The sequence below is a fragment of the Chiloscyllium punctatum genome, chromosome 1 (genome assembly GCF_047496795.1).
Source record: "Chiloscyllium punctatum isolate Juve2018m chromosome 1, sChiPun1.3, whole genome shotgun sequence".
Classification (NCBI taxonomy): domain Eukaryota; kingdom Metazoa; phylum Chordata; class Chondrichthyes; order Orectolobiformes; family Hemiscylliidae; genus Chiloscyllium; species Chiloscyllium punctatum.
In genome coordinates this window covers 112,937,911-112,956,620 of record NC_092739.1, presented here as the reverse complement: position 1 = coordinate 112,956,620, position 18,710 = coordinate 112,937,911, and the positions used below count along the sequence as shown (strand labels likewise).

General features: G+C 42.4%; 1 protein-coding gene across 2 annotated transcripts in view; it reads right to left on the bottom strand.

The window, feature by feature from the left end:
- ca9 (carbonic anhydrase IX) overlaps positions 1 to 18,710 on the bottom strand; it is a 104,030-nt gene that overhangs the window by 13,457 nt on the left and 71,863 nt on the right. For both annotated transcript variants that reach the window (XM_072572269.1, XM_072572276.1), the window contains 2 exons: positions 14,713 to 14,757; positions 6,778 to 6,801 (listed from right to left, as the gene is read on the bottom strand). In XM_072572269.1, the coding sequence (XP_072428370.1) occupies positions 6,778 to 6,801; positions 14,713 to 14,757 (69 nt within the window). The remainder of the gene's footprint in view (positions 1 to 6,777; positions 6,802 to 14,712; positions 14,758 to 18,710) is intronic.

The following is an 18,710-nucleotide window of genomic DNA, read 5'->3' as shown; positions in this document are numbered from 1 at the left end:
GACTACATTTAAATATGGCTTAAATGTTACAAGGGTTTCTGACTCAACTATACTCTCAGACAGTGAGTTCTAGATTCCTACCACCCTGAGTGAAAAAGGTTTCTCCTCATCTTTCCTGTTAGCCTTCTCTTCATAAGACCATAAGACCATAAGACATAGGAGTGGAAGTAAGGCCATTCGGCCCATCGAGTCCACTCCGCCATTCAATCATGGCTGATGCGCATTTCAGCTCCACTTGCCAGCGTTCTCCCCGTAGCCCTTAATTCCTCTAGACAACAAGAACCTATCAATCTCGGCCTTGAAGACATTTAGCGTCCCGGCTTCCACTGCACTCCGTGGCAATGAATTCCACAGGCCCACCACTCTCTGGCTGAAGAAATGTCTCCGCATTTCCGTTCTGAAATGACCCCCTCTAATTCTAAGGCTGTGTCCACGGGTCCTAGTCTCCTCGCCTAACAGAAACAATTTTCTAGCATCCACCTTTTCAAAGCCATGTATTATTTTGTACGTCTCTATTAGATCTCCCCTTAATCTTCTAAACTCCAACGAATACAACCCCAGTATCCTCAGCCGTTCCTCATATGCTAGACCTGTCATTCCAGGGATCATCCGTGTGAATCTCCGCTGGACACGTTCCAGTGCCAGTATGTCCTTCCTGAGGTGTGGGGACCAAAACTGGACACAGTACTCCAAATGGGGCCTAACCAGAGCTTTATAAAGTCTTAGTAGTACATCTCTGCTTTTATATTCCAACCCTCTTGAGATAAGAGACAACATTGCATTCGCTTTCTTAATCACAGACTCAACCTGCATGTTTACCTTTAGAGAATCCTCGACTAGCACTCCCAGATCCCTTTGTGCTTTGGCTTTATTAAGTTTCTCACCATTTAGAAAGTAGTCCATTCCTATATTCTTTTTGCCAAAGTGCAAGACCTCGCACTTGCTCACGTTAAATTCCATCAGCCATTTCCTGGACCACTCTCCCAACCTGTCTAGATCCTTCTGTAGTCTCCCCACTTCCTCAGTACTACCTGCCTGTCTACCTAACTTTGTATCATCGGCAAACTTCGCTAGAATGCCCCCGGTTCCCTCATCCAAATCATTAATATATAATGCGAACAGCTGTGGCCCCAGCACCGAACCCTGCGGGACACCGCTCGTCACCGGCTGCCATTCTGAAAAAGAACCTTTTATCCCAACTCTCTGCCTTCTGTTAGATAGCCAATCCTCAATCCATCCCAGCAGCTCACCTCGAACACCATGGGCCCTCACCTTGCTCAGCAGTCTCCCGTGTGGCACCTTATCAAAGGCCTTTTGAAAGTCCAGATAGACCACATCCACTGGGTTCCCCTGGTCTAACCTACTTGTTACCTCTTCAAAAAATTCCAACAGGTTTGTCAGGCATGACCTCCCTTTACTAAATCCATGTTGACTTGTTCTAATCAGACTCTGCTCTTCCAAGAATTTAGAAACCTCATCCTTAATGATGGATTCTAGAATTTTACCAACAACCGAGGTTAAGCTGATTGGCCTATAATTTTCCATCTTTTGCCTTAAATCTGTGGGCCTTGGGTATTAATTTGTCTACTCATGGTAAGATTTATTTTCCTATCCACCTTATCGGTGCCCTTTATAGTTTCTTTCATCTTTATCAGGTCCTCTCTCAATCCTCATTGCTCCAAGGAAAATAACCTCAGACTATCTAGACTTTCATCAGAGCTGAGACCCTCCAGACTGGGCAGCAGCCTGGCAAATCTCGTCTGCACCCTGTCTCTAGTGCAATCACAATCCCTCCAACAATGTGGTGACCAGAACTGCACCCAGCTCTCCAATTATATCCAGTGTTTCATTCAGTTTCATAATGTTTTCTATCTCCTTGCTCTTGCATTCTATACCCCGGCTAATAAAGGCAAGGATCTATATGTCGTCTCAACTATCTCATCTCTGTTCTGTTACCCTCAGGGATGTGTGGATATGTACACCATGGTCACACTGATGTTCAGTATTTTCCAGGTTCCCACCATTCATAGTGCAATTCTTTGCCTTATTAGCCCTCCCTAGGGGTATTACCTGACATTTTTGGGTTGAATTTCATTTGCCAGTGTTCTGCACAGCTGACTAATCTGTTGACCTCTTCCTGCTGTTTACAGCTATCGTCCTCATTATTCTCTGCCCCACCGAACTCACCTCCACCTACCTCGATACTGTCCTATCCCCCCTAGTCCAGGAACTCCCCACATACGTTCAGGACACCACCCATGCCCTCCACCTCCTCCAAAACTTCCGTTTCCCTGGCCCCCAACACCTCATCTTCACCATGGACATTCAATCCCTCCACACCTCCATCTGCCATGACCAGGGCCTCCAAGCCCTCCATTTCTTCCTCTCCCGATGTCCTCACCAGTACCCTTCCACTGACACTCTTATTCATTTGGCTGAACTGGTCCTTACCCTCAACAATTTCTCTTTCGAATTCTCCCACTTCTTCCAGACCAACGAGGTAGCCATGGGCCCCCCATATAGACCCCAGCTATGCCTGTCTCTTTGTTGGCTACGTAGAACAGTCCATCTTCCATAGTTACACCGGCATCACTCCCCACCTTTTCCTCCGCTACATTGATGACTGCATTGGTGCCACCTCATGCTCCCGCGAGGTGGTTGAGCAGTTCATCAGTTTCACCAACACATTCCACCCTGACCTTAAATTCATATGAACCATCTCTGACACCTTCCTCCCCTTCCTGGACCTTTCCATCTCCATCAACGATGGCCGACTCAACTTCAACATTTTTTACAAACCCACTAACTCCCACAACTACCTGGATTACACCTCTTCCCATCCTACCTCCTGCAAAAATGCTATCCCGAATTCCCAATTCCTCCACCATATCTGATCCCAGGAGGACCAGTTCCACCACAGAACACACCAGATGGCATCTTTCTTTAAAGACCCTAATTTCCCTTCCCATGTGGTTAAAGATGCCCTCCAATGCATCTCATCCACGTCCCGCACCTCTGCCCTCAAACCCCACCCCTCCAACCGTAACAAGGACAGAACCCCTGGTCCTCACCTTCCACTCCACCAACCTCCACATAAACTGGGTGGCACGGTGACACAGTGGTTAGCACTGCTGCCTCACAGCGCCAGAGACCCAGATTCAATTCCCACCTCAGGCAACTGTCTGTATGGAGTTTGCACATTCTCCTCGTGTCTGCGTGGGTTTCCTCCGGGTGCTCCGGTTTCCTCCCACAGTCCAAAAATGTGCAGGTTAGGTGAATTGGCTGTGTTAAATTGCCCATAGTGATAGGTGAATGGGGTAAATGTAGGTGAATGGGTCTGGGTGGGTTGCTCTTCGGAGAGTCGGTGTGGACTTGTTGGGCCGAAGGGCCTGTTCCTACACTGTAGGGAATCTAATCTAAGTAAGTAAGTAATCTAATAAACTGCATCATCCGCCAACATTTCCATCACCTACAAACGGATCCCACCATCAGGGATATATTTTCCTCCCCACCCCTATACACTTTCCGCAAAAGCTGTTCCCTCTGTGACAATCCATCCTCCCCTCCTGGCACATTCCCCTGCCACCGCACTCCCCCCCCCCCCCCCCCCCCCCCCACCTCACTTCCACCCAAGGCCCCAAAAGAGCCTTCCACATCCATCAAAGTATCACCTGCACTTCCACAAATATTATTTATTGCATCTGTTGCTCCCGATGCAGTCTCCTCTACATTGGGGAGACTCAATGCCTTCTCGCAGAGTGCTTTGGGGAACATCTCTGAGACACCAGCACCAATCAACCCCACCGCCCCCGTGGCCTAATATTTCAACTCGCCCTCCCACTCTGCTGAGGACATGCCGGTCCTGGGCCTCCTCCACCACCGCTCCCTCACCACCAGATGCCTGGAGGAAGAAGCCTCACCTTCAGCCTCGGACCCCTCAGCCCCAGGGCATCAATATGGACTTCACCAGTTTCCTCATTTCCCCTCCTCCCACCTTGCCCCAGTTCCAAACTTCCAGCTCAGCACCATCCTCATGACCTGTCCTACCTGCCAATCTTCCTTCCCACCTATCTGCTCCACCCTCCTCTCTGACCTATCACCTTTACCCCTTCCTCCATCTACCTATTGCACTCTCAGCTACCTTTTCACCAGCCCCACCCCCTCCCATTTATCTCTCCACCCCCGAAGTTTCCAGCCTCATTCCTGATGAAGGGCTCCTGCCCAAAACGTCGATTTTCCTGCTTCTCGGATGCTGCCTGACCTGCTGTGCACCACTCTAATCTTGATTCTAATTCAGCATCTGCAGTCCTCACTTTCACCATCAATTATTGGGTCATCTGCAAACTGCTTGATTATACGTCTGACATTTTCATTAAATTATTAACATATGCCACAAACATTAAGGTCTGGACTTGCTATATTCGACCTTGAAGTGGATATGTATTCTGGAAAGAGATTCCAGTCTGGAACCCACACTTGATAAGAGATGATACAATTGGGAATCTCTAGGTCAGGCACTCTTATTCTAGACAGGAAACCAACTCGCGGAGTGTTTCAGGGAACATCTCTGGGACACATGCACCAAATAGCCCCACCGCCCTGTGGCTGGCCAATTCAACTCCCCCAAGGACATGCAAGTCCTGGGCCTCCTCCATCGCCAAATCAAAACCAACCAACAACTAGAGGAAGAATGTCGCAGGACCCTTCAACCATATGGCATCAACATCAATTTCACCAGTTTCCAAATCTCCCTTCCCTCCCACCTATCCGCTCCACCCTCCCCTATCACAATTACCCCCCACCTGCACTCACCTATTGCCTTCCCAGTTACTTTCCCCCTATCCCCACCCACACATTCCTGATGAAAGGCTTACACCCGAAACATCAAGTATCCCACTTCTCAGATGCTGCCTGACCTGCTGTGCATTTCCATCACCACGATTTTCGACTCTGACTGTGCAGCATCTGCAGTCCTCACTTTATTCTAGCTCCTATTCTAGCTGCTTAGTAAGGATGTGGGATTGTAATGGCATGGGTTTGTGCCTTATTCAAACTAAAATCAAGCCCATTTAGAGATTTAAGATATGGATCAAGTTACCAAAGGCAAAAGGTAAGAAACAGGGAGTCAAAACTACTTTTTAGGGAAGTCTCTTCTGTAATGGAGTCACAGGGCACTATTTTACCAGGAGTTAATTAGTTTAGATTCCCTCTGAAGAGTAACCCACCCAGACCCATTCCCCTAACTAATGCACTTATCACTATGGGCAATTTAGCATGGCTAATCCACCTAACCTGCACACCTTTGGAATGTGGGAGGAAACCGGCGCACCCGGAGGAAACCTACACAGACACGGGGAGCATGTGCAAACTCCACACAGACAGTCACCCAAAGCTGGGGATTGAACCCGGGTCTGTGAGGCAGCAGTGCTGACCACCAAGCCACCGTGCCACCCCTTATCTGGCACTGTGTCCGATCAGCCAACTCCTGATGGAGTTTCTGGTATCACTGTTAGGGGTGCCATGGATGCACCCCCTCCCAACCACAAAGTGAACTTTAGCGAGATGGATTTGCAAGATGTGTGTTCCCCATAATTACTTCTGTGGTTTTTCTGAATTCTCACTTCTAAAGATCTGAGATTGGCAACTACTTTCTCAATATTGGTATTTCTCTATTTTCTTTGGCTTGAGTGTCAGATTTGTGATTTGTTGAGTTAGAAAATAATGTCAATAACACTACAACAGTCATAAGTTGAAAATGACTGTACAAACTAAAAAGGAGGAACATGCTGCAGATATTAACTAGCAGAATGGATTGCTTCATCACCTCAGGAACAACCACTTGATGCATCTAAAAGGAAAGAAGGACATATTCTAGTCTCAGCAAGCAGGGGCATGTGGATTTGAGTCTGAAGACAGGCTTTGTCATATCAACTGTCGCACCCATAGCTGGCATCCTGAAATAATGATGCCAACTTCATTGTTGATGAGACCTTTCACATTTTTTCTCCACTTTCCTTGTTAAGTTTGGGGTGGCACGGTGGCTCAGTGGTTAGCACTGCTGCCTCACAGCACCAGGGAACCGGGTTCAATTCCATCCTCATGCGTTTGTCTGTGTGGAGTTTGCACATTCTCCGTGTCTGCGTGGGTTTCCTCTGGGGGCTCTGGTTTCCTCTCTCAGTCCAAAGATGTGCAGAGTAGGTGAATTAGCTATACTAAATTGCCCATAGTGTTCAGGGATGTGTGAGTTAGGTGTATTAGTCAGGGATAAATATAGGGTAGGGGGAATGGGTCTGGTTGGGTTACTCTTTGGAGGGTTGGTGTGGACTTGTTGGGCCGAAGGGCCTGTTTTCACACTGTAGGGATTCTAAAAAAATTCTAAGTCTTTCTTTTACATCAGATCAGCTCTCTCCTAAACTCTTTTGGCTTAATGTTTATTCCAATTTTGAATTGCATTGGGATAATTGTATTTTTGAAAAGTGCAGAATAATATTTTAGATATAATATTTTGTTGTTGGAGGAAATTGAAAATGCTTGTCTTATGTTTGACTGTTGGAACAAAAACATCTTGCTATAAATCTTTCTTTATTGCTACAATCTTGAAAGACTGCACACACTTATGAAACTTAGATCCTTTAGTTAATATTTCACAAAGTAAATATTGTCCAAACAGAAGAGAGACATCTGCTAACATGAATTGAGTTAGAACTACCAGTTAAAAAAATTATTTACCGTCCAAAAATTCTTTAGAATAAAAGCACTGAATTTCAAAATACATACCTAAAGTGAAATGGTTGCCATTTGCTGAATTGAAAAAAGAAGAAATAGAAGTTACACAGAATTAAATTGCTGCATATACACATACAAAACGGTCAATCTCCTGTATAATAATTTAATCTCCAATTTTTAAATTCAAACATTTTGCACTTACCATCAGCTCGGTGATTTAAGTCAAACCCACACCCTGCTGTAAACCCCTGACTGATAAAACCATAGACTAGCAGACCATTGACAATGGCTGTTCAGTCAAGAATAAAAACCTTTTGGCTCCGATTGTACTAATTTTGGGGGTGGGGTTGGCAAAACTCTACATTAGCAATGGGACACAGTAGCTTTCAAACTCGCCAAAATGTAGCTTATGTGCAAGTCAACACTTTACATTTTGACCCAAAGAATGAGTTTAGAAACTCAAATTTTACATGAGTGTAAAATGGTATCATGATAATACACCATTTAATAAACATTGCCAGGAAACAAGTTGTCAAGCTTTTACCTTTGAAAATACCTCTTAACACATCAATTTCTGGGAAAGAAAGAAAATACCTACATCTTGTCAGTTAATGACAGATTATAAATAACTGACGTAATTTCGAACATTGTGGATCTGGTATGTTTTGGAATCCGGTACCAAGCTGAAAGTCCCACCCCTGTCAGGAATCAGTAAAAAATAAACAGCTTTTTCCTGTCCAAGTTGACAGGTTCCCAAGTTAGATATATATGTTGAAATCCTTAAAAAGGTAAATTTTCCAGTTGCTTTATCAAGTTGTCAGATATCAATAGCAATGTTTTAAGAATTGAATATTATCTGATTTATGGGCTATTATTTTACAAATAAATGCATAAATATATAAAACTGATACTGCTGGATACAGATATAAGAGCGTGGGCTTAGCTATATGAAAGAAAGCAGCCCCAGTTTCTCTTGTTGGCCTACATTGAGCTATTTGCTCCCAACTTCAGCTGTTGAGGATATTCATCGTCACTGGCAGCCCCTTGCAGACGAGAATGACTCTCTTCCACTCTCAGGGGGAGTCTAGAGGTGGCTGTACAGACTGATGCAGCTATGAGAGGCTCTGTTGGTGGTCACGGTGGGGGGGGGCATTGGTATGGCAGTGTGCTCTTTACGCTGGTTTTGCCTGGCTTCCATTTTCTCCCTCAACAGCAAGTCTTGAGGTGCTTGACATATTCCCGGATGCGCCTCCTCCATTTTGTACGGTCTTGGGTCAATGATTCTCCGGTGTCTGTGGGAATGCTGCACTTCACCAATGAGGCCTTGAGGATATTTACACTGTGAAAACACTTAGAAACAAACGTGCCTAGGTTCTCTGTTCTGGTATTCCCTAAAAGAAAATGATTGATAATCCTTGTTGAAGATAGCTTTGACTCTTCTTTCATGGTCCACTGACATTCCATCTCAGACTTTTTGATGAGGCTTTCATCAACACATCAAGTGATCCTGATCAGAGTAGTATAGGAGATGTGTCAGATCTCTGCTCACTGTGTCACACTCTCAATTTCCCCATAGCTAGTGGACTGTGGCAGACAAACTTTCTTCTCATAAAAGGTGGTCACTTGTTTAAGGATTATTTAAATCTAGGGTGTCCAATAATTTAGCGATGCAAGCCATTCACTCATGGGAAATGGGTGTTGTTGGCTGGCCAGCATTTTTCAATTGCCGGTCCCTAGTTTGCCCTTGAGAAGCCAGAGGTGAGTTGCATTCTAAAACCACTACAGTCCACACCCAGGTAGATGCAAATTTCCCTTTAGGAGGGAATTGCAGAATTTTGACCCAGCAACACTCCAGTAACAGCGATGTATTTCCAAGTCAGGATGGCGAATGGCTTGGAGGGGATCTTGCAGGCGGTGGTGTTCCTATGTATATGCCACCCATGTCCTTCTAGAAGGAACTGGTCATGCATTTAGAAAGTGTTGTCTGAGGATTTTGGTGAGTTTCTGCAGTGCCTCTTGTAGATGGTACACACTGTTGCTGAGTGTTGGTGGATATGATGCCAATCACGCGGGCTTTGTCCTGGATGGTGTCAAGCTTCATGAGCGTCGTTGGAGCTGCACCCATCCAGGTAAGTGGGAAAGGTAATGAGAAACTGCAGTTGTAAATGGGGAGTTTTGTTTTTCTTTATCCATTCATAGGATGAGGACATCACTGGCCAGGCACCATCCCTAATTGTCCAGAGGGCAGTTCAGAGTCAACCACATTGCTGTAGGTCTGGAGTCATATCATAGATCAAGAACCCCTACTGCGTGGAAACAGGCCATTCAGTCTAACAAGTCCACATCAACCCTCTGAAGAGTGACCCACCCAGACCCATTCCCCTCTGTTGCTATTTGTTGTTCATATCAATTGTTCATCCCATGGAGTTAGGAGTTCATCCATCTGCTTGATTTGTATATTTGACTTTGCTTACTTTCCATAAATCCCACTTATGGACTACTTTCACCTTCCTTTGTACATGAAACTCTGCACCTGAGGCTGTGCAAAATTCTAACAATGAATTAATCCTTGAAGGCCAGTTGGCTTCAGTCTACCAATCATTTCAAACCATTTGTGTAGCCGTGGCAGAATATGTATATTTCACTGTTCAACCCAAACTGGGCAAGGTCTTGTGTAAATCATCTCCATTTATGTAAATATACTACAGTAAGAGTTGGCCAATTAAAAAGAGATGTGTAAAGGGAGAAGTTTGAAGCTAAAACTGGAGGTTAAAAAATGTTGCAAATCCATTTTGTCTCTAGGCTGCAATGAACCAATTTACCTAGTCTGAAGGATTAGTGAGTGCCAGAGGGAAGCCTACGGGAAATGTTCTGCTGTGATTAAAAGATATTTCAGGACAGCAGTCTGTCAGTCTATAACGCTCAATCGAATACATTCAGTTGAGGGTCACTGAAATTAAATCATCGCATGACTTGACATTGAGAGTATCCAGTCAGAAAGAGCAGCATTCATGACTCACAAAGTTCTTGTTTGAAATAGTTACAAAGCTGCACCCAGCCTGATAACAGCGACCGCAATAAAACTACGTACAGGCATAATCATCATTCCAGAAAGCTGACACCAAGACTGCAAAACCCACCAACATCTTTGCCTCATTACCTGTGTTACTAACAGAAGTATCACTATGTTCAGCTCACCAAACTTAATGTTTGCTAATTGCTTTAACAGTGATGTACACTACCTAAATTAGCTGAGTGTATTTAAATTATTAGCATTCTGAAGAATTATGAATGATGATTTCCTGAAAGAAATATTTTGGACATAACCTGGAGTTTTCCTAAACCTATGTTGACAAGGTGACTCCAGCTTCAGTCTGTACTGGCTACTTGCTCTCAACAAGTTTGAGAGGGAGAAAGTTTGCATTAATTTTATTTCCCAGTGGCAAAGTCAGTTTATCTCAATAAAATATAGCTGTCTAATTAGAGAGATATGATTTGGTTAAATAGATTAACATCTTTCAGACATTAAGTCCTGAAAACTGTTGGCAGTTATGCCAGACTGGCACCTTCCACTGCTTGCTAGGATTTGTCTAATATATATCAAATTTAAAGAAACAAGTATCTAAACAAGTATCTTGAGTTCACGTTATCCTCCCCTTCCTCCACACCATTCAATGCACCTCCTCGAGGTCATGATAAACTTTCTTACCTCTACTGGCCTCCAGTGTTACTCCAGCTCCCTTGAAGGCTAAGCAAGTGGGAAGGCCCGCCTCCAACCCACCCAACCATATCCATGCCCTTCTAAAGGGTCAAGCTTCTCCCAACCAAGGACAGAAGGTCACTTATCCAAGTGACAATGTTTATTCAAGTCACTCTGGTAAACTACCATTGTACTTTAAAAGAAAAAAAGAACAAGGAACAAACCCTTTGGTCCACCAAGCCTGCCTGATTCTGAGTCCTTATTTAAACCTGCTACTTATTGCCCATAAGTGGCTTCTATCCCTCTGTTAGTCTCCTATTTATGTGACTATGAAGGTATTCCTTAAATACCTCCACTGGCAGTGCATTCCAGACACCCACCATTCTCTGTGTGAAACATTTTCCCTGCAATTCACCCCTAAAACTTTCCCCTCTCACCTTGTACCCTCTTGTAGTTGACCTTTCCATCCTGAGTAAAAGGCTCTGACTATCCACCCTATCTACGCCCCTCAATTTTGTAGATCTCTCTCAGCTTCTGTCTTTCCAGTGATAACAATCTGAGTTTATCCAACCTCTCCTCATACCTAAAACCCTCCACACCAGACAACATCCTGGGAAAACTTCTCTGCATCCTCTCCAACGCATCCACATCTTTCTGGTCACCATGCAACCAGAACTGCACGCAATATCCCAAATGCAGGCTAACTAAAGTTTTATACAGTTGTGACACAACTTGCCAACTTTGATATCCGATGCTCAGGCCAATGAAGGCGAGCGTGCTGTATGTGTCTTGACCACTTTACCCACCTGCGTTGCTACTTTCAGGGATCTGTGGACCTGCACACCCAGATCCATCTGTATGTCAATGTTCCTAAGAGTTCAGCCATTTATTGTATAACTTGCACCTGAATTTGATCTTCTATAATGCAACACCTCGTATTTGTCCAGATTAAACTCCATCTGCTATTTCTCTGTCCAAATCTGCAATTTATCTATATTCCACAGAAACCTTTGACAATCCTCCTCACCATCTGCAACTCCACCAACTTGGTGCTACAAATTCAGAGTTATAGAGTTGTATAACACGGAAACATAAACTTCTGTCCAACTCGTCTATGCTGACCAAATATCCTAAATTAATTTAGTCCCTTTTGCCAGCACTTGGCCCATATCTCTCTATTCATATACCCATCCGGATGCCTTTTAAATGTTGTAATTGTACCAGCCTCCAACACTTCCTCTGGCAGCTCATTCCATTTACGCACCATCCTCTGCATGAAAATATTGCTCCTCAGGTCCCTTTTAAATCTTTCCCCTCTCATCTTAAACCTATGCCCCCTAGTTTTGGACTTCCCTACCCTGGGGAAAAGACTTTAGCTGTTTACCCTATCCATGTCCCTCATGATTTTATAAACCTGGAAGGTTGCCTCTCAGCTTCCATTGCTCCAGGGAAAGCAGCCCCAGCCTATTCAGCCTCTCTCTATAGTTCAAACTCTCCAACCCTGGCAACATCCTTGTAAATCTTTTCTGAACCCTTTATCACTGAAGTCCAGTATATCAGCCAAGGGAAATTTGGCCTCCATATACTTCTTATACATCCTTTTTCCTAGTAAGACAATTGTGAATATTGCAGATCAACTATAATTAATATTGTGCTTCAGATTCTCTAATAATATTAAAATTCTCTCATGGGCTTTGACTCTGTCATATGATTCACCAGATTCAGTCTGCAACAATATGCATTATCAAAAAGGTGTTAGGGAATACACTGAACAGCAAAGGAGCTTTGAAAACAAGCAATCAGTTTCAACGTTAAAAGCCATTCACCCAATCATTGCAATTTGGCAGATTGGAACAACACCAAAATGGCGAGGCTTTTTTATCCAGTCGGAATGCCACATATCATAGGCCAAGCCTATTCATATCACCCTGACTCATCATTCATGTACATAATCAGGATGTTTTGCTGACAGTATTCATAACTATACAGGATAGCCTGTCTTTTGGTGAGGGAGGAAAAGATTTGCGCCTGGCATTGGTCACACGTTGAGGAGTCATGTGACTGGCAGAGTAACAGTAAAATTTTTTTGAAAATAACTGCTTTATCTGGTGCTTTCCCTAATGTCATCTGCCCCTTTAGCAATGTTCATGCCATATATGCAACATCGTTTGTATTGACCCAACTAAATAGGGGTGGAAATATTTTATTTTGGAACAGTATCTGATACTGAAGACACAGCAGATTGCTCCTTGGCCCATCTCCACCTGTATGGAAAATCTTGCTTAATCACTCACCCTTGCTCACCAATTTCTCTCTCTTCGGTTAATTAACTTTGACTTGATGAATTAGCTTCAAAACTAAACCAGAAGAAAAGGGCTACAGCAAACTACAGTAGGTTTAACATTATAACATTTTCATCCTCTTGTTTGGACTTGAGGCAAAGTTCATGGTAAGTTTTACTGCCATGGTTAATTTATATGACATCCAATTCATGTCAGCCTATGGAGCAGCAAGCAAACTAAATAATTCAATAACTTACATGTAAAAAACTATTCATCTCAGCCTGCTCTCTCCTCAACCCTTTGGCCTTGTACCAGAGCATCTCTGGGTAAACACATGACTCAGAAAAACAATAAATACTTCAAGAAAAGACTGCCACCTCTCTGCTCAATGTATATTTTGAAGGAGTTTATTACAACGCTACAAGACTATTTATTGCTGGACATTAAGATTAGAGCACATACCATTTACTGTAAATTTACTGTAAGTTTTACTGTTTATTCATGTCTAACTCAGAGGCAATGGGCTCAAATTTCTTGTTTCTATCGTTCAGACGATCTGCATACGAGTTGAGAATTGTCCTGGTATCCTGGTTAATATTTCTCCCTTGTTAAGCTTTTATGTGGAGTTGAATAAGGTCATTCAACCAACCAGTGTGCTCAAGTGACTGCCTTATTCCCCTATACAGTGAGACAACATTTCAAAATAAGATGGTTTTAGGTACCAGGTTGTTGTTGACATGATTAGGAGTTGAGAGATAAAGGAGCCTCAAAGGATCATTCAGCACATGAAGAGGCCAATCTATCCTCTACATCTATGCCAGTTCTCTCAAAAGAAAATCCACAATCTAGTTCCACTTTGCTACCCTCTTCCCACCGGCCTCCAAATGTTCTCTTCAGGTTCTGATTCAATTCCCTTTTGAAAGCATTGATTGAATCTGCCTCCACCAACCTCTAACACAGTGTACTCCAGATCCTTAATACTCACTGAGCAAAATATTTCCACTTATGTCACTGTCGAGCCATTTGCCAATCACCTTGCAACAGGGTTCTCCAGTTCTCAACCCTTCTGCTAATAGGAACAGTTTTATCTAACAATTCTGATGTTTTATACAAATAAACAATATGTTTTGTCAAATGTCAAAACAATAAGTTGATCTTATTAATCAAAAGACAGCAGATACCCTGCAATCACATGCACCGTTGTGGAGTCTCAAACGTTTTGCATCTAAAATGCATTACTGTGTTTAATTAATTTTGATGGTTTTCCTGCCTGGGAAGTTGTTCTCAGTTTCCAATAGAATCCTGGGCAGCCGTGAGGATTCATGCTGTTCTTTGCTGAAGTACCACATTTTTCTCAAAAATATGTCCTGTGAGCTAAGGGCATGCAAAGTGACATCGGGATTCTAAATGGGTTAACATTAATGAATCAAAAAGAAGTGCTTTTAAATGAAATAACATTTTGACCTCCAGTCACTTGAAGTTAACAAACATGAAGCGATACATAGAGGATGAGAAACAGAAGTAACTGAGCAGAACAAAACTATTTCTTTTTTAAAAACACAGGGTAGTACATGTGTGGAATGAACTTCCAGAGGAAGTGGTGGTTACAGGTACAGTTACAAGGTTTAAAAGACATTTTGATAAATCCATGAATAGGAAACGTTTGGAGGGACCTGGCCAAGTGCAAGCAGGTGGGACTTGTTTAGTTTGAGATTATGGTCGGCATGGACTGGTCGGTCCGACAGGTCTGTTTCCATGCTGTATGACTCCTCTCTCTATGATGCTATAAATTGATAGTAGCCATCTCTAAAAACCTGGTCGCATTATTTCACCAGAGCTGATTGGATGTGTGAAACAAAACATCCACAATGATATTGAATTGCAATGCATCTTTTTTACAGGTTATGTTAACATAGAAGATAATTCCAGAAAAATTCAAGGGAAGCACAATTTAACTATAACAATTTCTGTTCGACTCATGAATAAATCTAGAAATTACTATACCTGAATTGTCATTTCCATCAGAGTCAGTAAAACCAACGTTTGGAACTGTGGATGTAAAAAGACACTGCATTATTCAAAGTGCTGGATGGGTCTCTCTAATTTTGTACTTGACTAGTAAAATCTGATTAAATGAGCTGAATGTATAATCAAAACAAAACATGTAATTAATCAGCAATTTTATAAGCACAGGCTCAATTTGGTCACTGACACTTTCTCTTTTGGCTAATTATTAGCTAAATCTTGATGGCCTATGATCAACCGGTTAAAACAATTGAAGCAAACTAACAGAATGATATAAAATCTGCATTTTAACTTTATGACCCTCATGCATTTGATTTAAAACAGAATCTAATAAAGTGAATTTCTCTATTACAATTGATGCTGTCCTGTGTGGAATTAAGAAAGTGTAAAATGGAAAAGGTCACTTGACCCCTTCCAAAGACCACAGGAAATACATTCTAGTGTATTTGGCTCCAGTCTTGTGATGGCCCTGGATCAAGCAGAGGTGGAAGATTAACTGAGAAAATTGATGCTGCCACAACGGGGTTTTGTGCCTGAAGACACAGTGCTCATGAACTTACTCATCCAAATATGCTTGGAAAGATTAAAATTAGTCTGCAATATAGTGACACTAGGTGTTAAATTTTCCAGACTTGGGATAGAATCTCAGTCAGTCACATGGAGATGGAGGACAGTGAATTTAATGAAATGTCTGTCAGTAAAGATGGGATGAGTCCAGCATCAGGTACCTGCCCAAACAGGTATTAAAGAGACTACCTGGGGGTAAATTGACAATACTGTTGTGATCTCCCTGATGGTGATGGGTTCCTTGGTTTGGCCAGAGTCCAGAGTCCAGCAGAAACCTGGAGTCTCAATGTTGGGGGAGGGGCCTGCCTAACGTCACTGCATACAGTCCTGCTGACAGGGACATATTAATAAGCCGGCATCCAGGAATGCCACATAGGTCAGAGCCAGTGGGCAGAGAGCAAAGCTCACCATTGCTACTATTACAACAGGTATCACCAAAGCAGAAAGTCCCAGATGAGGTACTAATCTTCGCTTCTTGTGATTAGTCAGGCTTTCTAAAGCCATGGTGCGCAGTTCAAGAGCAGATAGTACTAATAACTCAAAAAAAAGTGCATTATTTGCTAATGTTCTTTGCTCCTTTTCTACCTTTACTGAAGTTAGTTTTTGACAATGGATCCACAAGTATCTGGCATTACTGCTGCTCTGCATGGACCAACATGAACAATGTACAATCATGGATGCTGATTTTTTTTAAAAAGCTGCATTAAATTCATGTTGGATATCAGAAAATGAATGTGTCTATTTTAAACCTGACAGAAACCTGACAGCTAAGCCCATGCCACCACATTTACAGCAGAGAGCCATCATGATCCCACCAGCGGTGGCCTCTACTTTGACTTCTAGCTTCTGCCCAAAACCAAAAGAACCTTTCTTTGAATAGAGAGATGCAGGAGTCAATTACGTCCCAATATAATTTTAACTCCAGCCTGAGCAGACAGCTGTCCCACCAGATGAACACCGGTTAAAACCTGTTGCAAAGTAGGAAAAACTTCCAAACAGGGTGGGATCTGGGCTTTGCTTGTTGAGCTGAAGGTGTAGGAGTGGTTCCCTGGCACTCTCACTAACAAGTTCAGGTCTCTCCAATCCTGGACACCCCTTTCCTCCCTGAGATCCTTCTGTACAGATTCCTTCACCCACTTCTATCCCCAAAACTTTCAAGGGATTGCCAATTCCAGCAAACTTTTTATCAGGGAATCAAGTGGCACCCTGTTCATGAAGCATGGCCTGTTAAACATTTGGAAGCTTCTGTCACAATGGATGGGAATACATTGACTTGTCGCAGACCACTGGAAACTCAATGAAAGTCAAAATGTACCCGAATGTTCTCTCTCTCTTTCTCTCTCCTCTTCAATAGTAATTTTGTAGTGACTGCACCTCATTGTGTTATGTAAGAGGAGAATGAGAAATAAGAAAATCACCAAGTATAAAAGCACTGTCTGTGACACAGGAACACGCTGAAATTTTATAATACTGACTCAAACCATTGTATAATCTGGTATTTACTTGATTTTGAATAAAACGAAAGAAGCCCTCCAAGGCCCCTGTTATAAAAATTACACGAGTGGTAGTTCAAATTCCTGTTGTGATAACATATTGAATTCACCTCAGGGGTTATAAATATATTCCAAAATATATTAAACAAATGGTGTTAAAAAGTCTTGCAGCAAATTTTGAACCTAAATGGGGATGAATCACAGTCTTCATTTTGATTATAAGCATTTTAAAGCATAGGTTTCTTTTAATGCTTTAAAAAAACAAGTTGTTTAAATATTTCTTTGTCGTTGCATTTCAATTCTTGTAACTAAATCAAACAAAGACATCAAGCAACTCTTCCAAAGAGCCTATCAATTTTAAAAAGAATTGTTTACTGAAACAAAGTAGCTGTAATAATCTGCAACAGTGTTTAGTGCATTTTCAAGGTGAATAACCTATTATAAACCACAGTATAAAACCGTAACAGTGAGTCATTCTGAAACTTGTATAGTTATATGGGCAATAAATAAAGAGGGTGTGGAATAGACAACATGGAGTAAAGTTGCGAACAAGAAATGTAACAGCTGGAAACATTTCAAAGATTCCCAATGATACATTCATCTTCCAGTCTCACTTAAGTGTCACACAGTTATGACTTTGCTCAACACCTCCTCCTAGTCAAGCATCCCATCTGTATAGAATTGTGATTAGGGAGTTTTCTCTGAACATTCTGCAGTTTAGAAGTTGCGTAGTTACAATTGGACTGGGTTTCAATTCATTATAGTCAGAACTGCACTTTGCCCGATATGCTTAAGCACTTAACATTACAGCTGGAGACAAGGCAGCTTCATGCTCGGGAAAATGATACTATTTTTACTTAGTAGTAAGGCAGCAAAAGCACCCCCAATCTGGTTCAATTCTCCAGTGGAGATGGAGGAGCCTACTATGTGCTAGTAATCTCAAGGTAAAAATACAGTTACTGAGGATATCTGTCCAACCACAGAGTCTCAGTGTATTTTCCTTGAAGAGAGACAGATTAGAGCATTTTCTGGTTCATAGAATGTATAGTTCATGGATTATCTGGTGTAAATATCCAAAAACATTAGGCTCAATTTTAACTTAGTGCTTGTGGAAATAGCTTGTTCAACCATATGCAAGTACATGACCCCATGATAATTTTGGCAAGTGTGTTTGTCCAACCTGCAAAGCCACTTCTCAACACCAAGGCCCTCACTGAGTTTTGCATTTCTTGTGTCAAATTAGATCCTGATTCTAATTTAACATTACATCGGCTTTGTTAAGGAAAGGTCATGTTTTAACAATGTTATCGGGTTCTTTAGGGAAGAGAGAAGGAGGATCAACGAGGGTAGTGCAGTGGATGTTGTCAAATAACTTACTAAAATCCACATGGACAAGGTCCCACATGGCAGCCACATTAAAGAAGTAAAAGCCCATGGGATACAGGGTAATGTGTTAAATTGGATCCAAAAGTTGGCTTCGTGATAAGAAACAAGGAGTAATGATTGATGGCTGACCTTACAAATAGAAGGCTGTTTTAAAAGTGGTGTTTTTCAGGGCTCAGTGTTGGGACCCTGGCTGTCTGTTTGATACATTAAAAATCTAGACTGAATATGGGGGTCTGAGGAAATTGTAGAGAATAGCTGTAAGCTCCAAAGTGAGAAACAAGGGTTGGAGGAGTGGGCAGAAAAGTGGCAGGCAGAATTAAACTCTAACAAGATAATGCATTTAGGGAGGTCACAGAATACACAAAAGGGAATACACAAAAAAAAAGCAATATACTGAGAGGGATACAAAAAGTGAGAATTCTTGGTGTGCAAGTGCACAGGTGGCTAAAGGTGACAGTACAGGTAGATAAGGTGGTAAAAATGGCATATGGAATGCTCTCCTTCGTTATCAGAGATATAGAATACAAAATC